The sequence below is a fragment of the Bison bison genome, unplaced genomic scaffold (assembly GCF_000754665.1).
Source record: "Bison bison bison isolate TAMUID 2011002044 unplaced genomic scaffold, Bison_UMD1.0 scf7180017864491, whole genome shotgun sequence".
Lineage (NCBI taxonomy): Eukaryota > Metazoa > Chordata > Mammalia > Artiodactyla > Bovidae > Bison > Bison bison.
In genome coordinates, this window is record NW_011495050.1 from 546,240 (window position 1) to 553,966 (window position 7,727).

Genomic DNA, 7,727 nt, shown 5'->3' on the forward strand with positions numbered 1-7,727 from the left:
TTTTTTTAATTAATTAATTATTTATTTATTTAGGCTGCCCTGGGTCTTTGTTGCAGCTGGAGGGCATATCTCTTATTTTTAAAATTTTTTAAATTTTAGTTTATTTATTTTGGCTACCCTGGGTCTTTGTTGTGGCTGGAGGGTATTTCTCTTATTTTTTAAATTATTTTAAAAAAATTTATTTATTTAGGCTGCGCTGGGGCTTGTTGTGGCTGGAGGGCTTCTCTTGCAGTGGAATATGGGCTCTCTAGCTGTGGTGCACAGGCTTAGTTGCCCTGAAGCATGTAGGATCTCAGTTTCCCAACCAGGGATTGAACCCATGTCCTCTGCTTTGCAAGGCAAATTCTCAATCACTGAACCACCAGGGAAGTCCTCAGTTTCTCTCTCTATAAGGAAATAAGACAACCTAGAAATAATTTTTAAAAACTCTTCCCATTATTTTTACATAAAACTACCTAAAGCTGCCTAATTACTGCACTTTTTAATTTGTTAGGCAAGTGTTTATCCATTAAGCATATCTATAGGCCGTGCATGGCAAAGATACTGGAAAATTTTAGCCTGCATAGAGGCTTTCAGATTAGAGCTCTAGGAGCTGAAAGTTGACTGCTACACTGGCAGACAGGTTTCAGTGAATTAGTTACTGACTTACCTAAATGGGGAAATGTCACATAAAAATCTAAAATTGGAGATGCTCCCAGAAATTTGAAAGATCTGGCAACACTGGACCAAAATTCCTTCAGAGACACAATCGGTGTGACCCTTCAGACTGAAGGTACCCCCAGGTCAGCACTCACTGACTGATGAGCCATGCATCCTCCCGTTTTAGTGCCTGTCCCTAGGAAATATATGCCTGGGACTTCCATCTAATCCAACCAGTTTATGGGACAGATGGAGAAAGCAGGGTCCAGAGAATTTTAAATGACTCACCTCAGGGCGCTGGGATAAAAGCAGAGCAGGACAAAAGCAGAGCAGGACCCAGAATTCCGGTCCCCTTCCCGTGACATCCCCCTTCCCTGGAGCTCCAGTTGTGAAAGAAACTGGGTCACATTTGAAGCAGTATCTCAAATGCTATTAGCTCTGAAGTTATTTTAATTATAAATCATCAGTGCAATCTAATGAAGGCATCAAAGCTGATACTGGTATATACCAGAAGGGCTAAGGAGAAGTATAACTAGGTGATATAACATTTTCTGAGAGATTTAAAATATAAGTAATCTATATTTAAAGTATTTTTTTGTGAGTAACAGAGTGGGACAAAGAAAAGCTGAATAAAAAGTACATCCTAATTGAAATATATTGAATAAATTAGAAATGATACATCCCGGATTTTTTTCTTTTTAAATCTAAAAGTTATTTAAGAGGTTTTTCTTATACAAGAATTCTGCCCACCTATCTTTCATGTCATTAATTCATGCTAATATATATAATGAAGATAATGGGTAATTATTGAGGCCTTCCAAATTCTTTATGACAAGTGATATTATTTTCTCCATAAGGTACATTTACAGGCCATCTAAAACTGTTTTGGCTACATGGATAGAAGTGTTATAAACATATATAAAATCAAAATATGCTGGCACTAATGACTCTGATGTTAATTTTTTTCATACTCCATCAACTCAGAATAGAAATGAGTTTCCTACATTCATTTTTCTATGTCCGCTTCCCAGGTGGTGCTAGTGGTTAAGTGCTCACCTGCCAATGCTGGAGACATAAGAGATGTGGGTTCGATCCCTTGGTCAGTAAGATCTTCTGGAGGACGGCATGGCAACCTACTCCAGTATTTTTGCCTGGAGAATCTTATGGACAGCGGAGCCTGGCAAGCTATGGTCCATAGGGTCACAAAGAGCTGGACACAATTGAAGTGACTGAACATGCAAGAACAATTCATCATCGTAATCCCATCCTGTTTTCCAGGTAACTCAGACTCCATCGCCACAATTTCCAGAAACTCGTCACCTTGAAGAGGTTGAAAAAGAAACCAAAATATTTCTTTCTTTCTTTAATTGGCCGCTGCTTACAGGCTCTTAGTTCCTTGACCAGGGCCCCTGGCAGTGAAAGCACTAAGTCCTAACCACTGGACCTCCAGGGAATGCCCAACAGAAATATTTCTTTAGAAAACTATGTAATCTTGAAAATGACTCATAATGAAAATATGAGTCATCTTGAAAATGACCCCCTCATTCAGTTCAGTCGCTCAGTCTCCCCCGTCAAAAAAAGAAAAAACGAGTAACCAGATGGTGACATGGGGACCATAGACATGACAAGCAGAATGAGCCCCACATTTACAGTTTCACAGAGCTTCCAGCAGAGCCAATAAAATGAGAGGCTTTACTTCTTTCTTATCTCACTAGCAGCCATCAAACCTGGGTGCCAGAGAGCACGTCTAAGACCATCTAAGCACAATGCTGTTCAGTAATGCTGTAATGCCGTTTGAAATCCCAGTTGCTAAAATTAAACTGACACTTGGCAGAAATCATCATAACACTTTCCATCGCAGCCATCATGGCAGGCAGAAAGAGTGTCTGTATGGCACGGGGAGTGCTCAGAACAGAACCATGCATCACAGGAGGCACCGATGTCTGAGGCCACACAGAGAAGGGTTGAGTGGGAGCTAGCATTTGAAATCCCAATCAGAAAAATGCCACAGTCTCCATCCTTTTCCCTCATAGGGACCCAGAAGTCACTGCTCGAATTCAAAGTGCATTCTTCACTTTGCCTTCATTTCTTTTTTTTATTTTCTGGCTGTTCTGGGTCTTTGTTGTTGTGTGCAGGCTTTCTCTAGTTGCAGTGAGCTGGGTTACTCTAGTTTCTGTGCGAGGGCTTCTCAATGAGGTGGCTTCTCTTGTTGCAGAGCACAGGCTCTACAGCGTGGGCTCAGTAGTTGCAGTACACAGGCTCAGTTGTCCCGAGGCACGTGGGATCTTAGTTTCCCGACCAGGGATTGAACCCATGTCCCCTGCATTGGCAGGCAGATTCTTAACCACTGGACCACCAGGGAAGTCCTGCCTTCATTTTTTAATCAGAGGAGAGAGGCGTGAGTCTACCTCATCTGCTAGAGTAGGTTTTCTCCTTCACCTCTCCACCACTCTCAGGATCAAGGCAACTCCTTCCCAGCTAGGAGATTCCTTAATTGGCAGAAGGACAATTTTTAAGGCCATGGGAAGGCATTCTTCTCCCCAGGGAGCCCAGACGACTGCCTCTGTTCTGGAAGCGTTTCCATTCTAACCTAAAGCATGTGTCTGTTTCCACACTACCCAGTGCATGAGTCATAGGCAACTAAAGGGTTAAACAGATTCCTTGGAAAGAAGACAAGGAAAGACTCCAGAGCCCTGCAGGTGTGGAATCACAGCCTGCCACGCTCACCAGATTCCCAGGCTCCGAGTTAGCAAGGTTTGGCTTTTCTTGTTTTGCCATTAAAAAAAAAAAAACAGAAGAAGAAATTAAATATTCTGTTCTTCCTGTATACAACTGAGCATGCAGCAAATGCCCTCAGTAAATATCTGTTGAACAGTCAACACTATTTTATAAGATTTCAGAGTTTTCTCCCACCCTGCAACTCCCAACCAGGATTTGAAGTTTCTAGTCCATAGATCATCAGTTTAGGGCCCAATTATCTGACATAACAGCTAGAGCACTATATCCTCTTATGGGAGCCACACCAAAGCTCTATGTCATAATGAAGTCACCTTATCCAAAATCACAAAGACCAAGAATAATGAAATTATTAAACAGAAGAAAACTGATGACCAGGCAAAATGAAAATGAGGAATTTTATCTCAGTCAACAGAAAGAAAGGCTAAAGTAGGTAAGACATACAGGAGAAGAGTTTGTTCTTTTTTATTTAGTCACAACACATCAGTACAACAGAGGTCAAACCCAGTTCAGTGGAGGTCACTTAAACTATACCTGCTAAAGGAATAGACCTGTAAAATGATGCTTTTATAGCTCAAATCAAATTAAATAAACCAAATAGAAGGCAGGAAAGACCTTTTAAGTTATCTCAACAACCATATTTCCATGCGCCAAAAAGAAGAACACAACATAAACATTCCCAGTGAAAAGAAAACATGGCAGCTCCGGGAAGAATTAGGTTATGAATTTAACAGGTTCCACTGGACTATTCCATTGACCACTTGCACACCATGATCACTTATCCATGTTAACATCTGTGAACTTGAGATCTGTGAAATTAAAAATTCATTGCATTGCTTGAGGCTGATAAATGCAGACATATTCTATGCAACTGTCGTCTGTCCCTTCCTACCAACTCCAAACCCAGACCTCTCCTAGCCAAGCCGGAACTGTGAATCCTGGCAGATGACAGTGACTGGTCATTCAGATTCAGGGCCCCTAATGGTTTGTACATTCACCTCACTGCAGTAGGAGGCAGAGAATTAGCTAGTCTTTCTTGGATAAAGCTGATCATCTGATTTGTCAACGCTTTATTCAGAAATATAAAATTCAATACAGCCCACCCCCCAAAGAATATCATTTATACAATACCTTACTTGTCAAAATATTAACAAAATAGCATCATGTTAACATTGAGCACAGTGGTTTGGAAAATTAATTCTAAAAAGAGACTGTAACTATACAAGGAGACAAACAGACTCAAAATACTAAATGTTAAAATCCCCAAAACTTTGGGACAAAAATGGGATCTTTCTTAGACAGGTTAACAAAGTAAATTAGGCACAGTACAAACCTATCACCAATTTGTGGGTTTATACTATTTCAATTTAATGTTTGGAACAAAATTTAACAACTAGTTTTTTTTTTTAACTGCTAATACATGACATGATTAAAAAAACATTAAAAAAGAAAAAGTAAACCAACAAACCTTTCGTCTTTCAACAAAGTTTATCTGAAAGTGTACCTTTTTCCTTTTTATTTTACCGATGACTTTAAGGTGATGTTGGCAACAGCCCAGCTCAGCTGGGAATTTAAGCTTTCCCCTCCCTCATTCTACAGCATCAGTTCTTTAAAAAGCTCCAATCTCCGTCCCCCAAGGTCTATAGGGTTTGCCAAGGTTTGCTGCCTGCGTGGGTGCCGAAGGGCTCAGTGCATTGGGAGACAGTAAGTGAAAGGAGCCAAAAGAGAAGGGGAAGGCCGACAGGGAGGCCACGGAGGAGAGCAGGGGTGGAGAGAGTTTGGAGGCGGAGGTGACCACCGGGAGCACCGGTCCAAGGCCGCCGCTAGGGGGCGCTCGCAAAGCGGACGCCTCCGGATGTGCTGTGGCCAACCTGCCCTGGTGGTGGGATTCCGTGGGTGAGGCCGAGGTGCCAGTGTTCCCGTGGGTGCTCTGGGACAGTAGTAGGGGGTGCGCGAGGTGCGGGTGATGTCCGAAGGCGCTCCCCCAGGGAATGTGTCCAAGGCCTGCGTGGGCGCCGCTCGCCGCTTCCCGCTGGGAGGCATAGTTGTTCAGATGTGAGACCAGGCGAACTCGAAGAGGGTCCGAGGCATCCAGTCCTTCAATGATGCTCAGGTAACGGGCGACTTCGGCCAGGCATTCCCGAAACCCCAAACTCCGATAGTCCATAGCAAGGGCGTGCGCGTCAAAATAGCCTGAGGAAACGAACAAAAGAAAGACCTCAGAGCTTCGCTCATTTCCCTCATTTCTTCGATCCCAAAGGCAGCCCTTCCTGGCAAATAGCTACATCCTTTAAGGAAAAAAAAAAAGCACTCACGGGCTCTTCTCAAAGTCCAAATATTTGGGAGTCGACCAAAATCTTTGCATTAATCAACATAAGAAGTATGTGTTTGCTAATGCAAGTTCAAAGCCCAATTAGAAACTGCCAAGCAGAAACTGGAATTATACCCTACCGGCAGATGAAACTAGGTTCATTCCTTTAATGTTTTCCCTCAACAACAACAAAAAACACATCAAGGACAGAAAAACCACAGAGTAGTGAAATTCATTAGACACACAGATGTAAGTTATCATCACGGAGCTTTTAGGCACTTGGTCCAGAGTAGAGCATTTTCCGGCTGGAGACAGACACACAGACCTCGGTCCCCCACCTTCCTTGGAGTTTTCTCTACTTCATCACAACAGGTTTCTTTCCTCAAGAGTCATGTGCCAGGTTATTCTTTAAGAATCTTGTATATGAAATTAAGACCATATATATTTAAAAAAAAGGGGGGGGGAGCTTTTTCTCCAAAAGGTTAATAAACAAATGTAGTTTGAGCTACCTGACCAGAGCTGTCACAACTTTAGCTGTCACACATAATAGGTATTTTCCAAAAGAAGGTGCATAAGCTTAATTTGCAGAGGGCTGGGGTGATGAATTCACTGGAGAAAACCTATGTGCACGCGAAGGCACACCGACAGGCAACCCCACACACAACACACCGTCCTCTCTCCACCCCCAAAGCGCACAGTAAAAATAAAGCAGCGACTGCACCAATCCTAGCCGCGGGTAGCTGATCACTCTGCCCCCAGACACGCAGACGCCCCACCGGACTAGAGACGTACCTTTCCCTCCTGCAGTGTGTAGCATTTTCAGGTGATCCACCGTCATCTGCAGGATCTCGGCTTTTTCTAGCTTGGCAGATCCCTACAAAAGGAAACAACAACAACAAAAACCTGATTTGGCACCTACTGCCTTTGGGGAACAACTTGAAATATATACGCATAGATGTGCTCTGTAAATCATAAAAGCATAGACAACAGCAAAATAAATTATCTTCGCAAAACATGTTGGAATATGGATGAATTTATTTCCTTCTCACAAACGCGGTTATTTCCCAAGGCACGGGTGAGATTCAGATTAAGGAGCCGAAGGATTCTGAAGGCGTGGATAGCTACACCGAGAGAGCTACCTACTTTCTCCATTACCTGCTTCTCAAAAGCACTGGGTACCAGCCTCCTCAGCTCAGACAAACTGTTATTGATCCGGTCTCGTCGGCGCTTCTCAATAATCTGGAGAAAGCAGGCAAAACAACGGGAGACATTTACATTACGACTGTAAATTCTAAAGTGAAGAAAGGTGGTTCTTCCCGTTAATTAATAAAACAAACAGCCTCCCCCCACCCCAAAAAAAGGGTGCACTGTAAAGAGACTCACGCCTCTCCGTCTTTTCCTGGCCAAGATCTGTGAAGATGTAGTTGGGGACATGGAACCTAAAGCTGAACTCAAGTTCCTAAATGAAAAGGGGGAAAAAGAAACAAACAGGAATCGCCGTTAAGCGAGAGTAGGTGATCTGAGAGGTCGCCCCCACGCCCTACCCGTACTCAGATTTTTTAGGCAACTTGGGCTTGAAAGCACCTCCGGGTCGTTCACCCGGGGCGGAGGCCTGCCGGAGATGCGCAGAGGTCAGTGCAGGGCGCCGGCGTGCCCCGGGCCCTCGTGCGCTGTCACCGAGGCCAGCCGACGCTAACCTCCCGCCGCCAACTCACCCATTCTCATCCGCACTCTCCTTTTCCACCTCGATGGTCTCGTCCAGCTCGCTTTCCGAGGAGCTGTACTCGGGGTGGGCTCGCTTCATGCTGGCTGAGCGGGGAATCTGGGGGAGGGTCGGCACGGCGGGCAGGGAGGAGTTAACTGAAGCGGCGCCTCTCCGCGCTCGACTGCTCGCGTTCCGCACACACGGGTCCGGCTCACGCTCTGCCTCCGGTTAAAACTCAACCATCCCTTTCCCACGCTGCGCCCCTTCCCAGGGTCCTGGGGAGGGCGGGGGAGTGGAGGGGGCGACGAGGGGGCGAGGGGCGGGGCGGTGGCTCCC

General features: G+C 44.6%; 1 protein-coding gene and 1 long non-coding RNA gene across 2 annotated transcripts in view; one reads left to right on the forward strand and one right to left on the reverse strand.

Annotated features, from left to right (window-relative positions):
- LOC105005416 overlaps positions 1 to 1,708 on the forward strand; it is a 20,415-nt gene extending 18,707 nt beyond the window's left edge. The window contains exon 3 of the long non-coding RNA XR_827317.1: positions 1,671 to 1,708. This is a non-coding gene — a long non-coding RNA (uncharacterized LOC105005416). The remainder of the gene's footprint in view (positions 1 to 1,670) is intronic.
- A 2,111-nt stretch (positions 1,709 to 3,819) lies between these two features.
- HEY1 (hes-related family bHLH transcription factor with YRPW motif 1) lies at positions 3,820 to 7,658 on the reverse strand. Its single transcript, XM_010863394.1, has 5 exons — positions 7,402 to 7,658; positions 7,070 to 7,145; positions 6,842 to 6,925; positions 6,479 to 6,560; positions 3,820 to 5,568 (listed from the first exon to the last, which is right to left on the reverse strand). The coding sequence occupies exons 1-5, from the start codon at positions 7,488 to 7,490 to the stop codon at positions 4,985 to 4,987; spliced, it is 915 nt and encodes a 304-aa protein (XP_010861696.1). The 5' UTR covers positions 7,491 to 7,658; the 3' UTR covers positions 3,820 to 4,984.
- Positions 7,659 to 7,727: the final 69 nt, after the last annotated feature.

Bases quoted from the DNA above. Each gene is read 5' to 3' on its own strand.
- HEY1 (XM_010863394.1), bottom strand. From the start codon at position 7,490: ATGAAGCGAGCCCACCCCGAGTACAGCTCCTCGGAAAGCGAGCTGGAC. The intron at 6,926-7,069 runs GTGAGTCTCTTT...TGCTTTCTCCAG, and splicing joins CCAGGAAAAGACGGAGAGGC to ATTATTGAGAAGCGCCGACG. The intron at 6,561-6,841 runs GTAATGGAGAAA...TTCCTTTTGTAG, and splicing joins CCAGTGCTTTTGAGAAGCAG to GGATCTGCCAAGCTAGAAAA.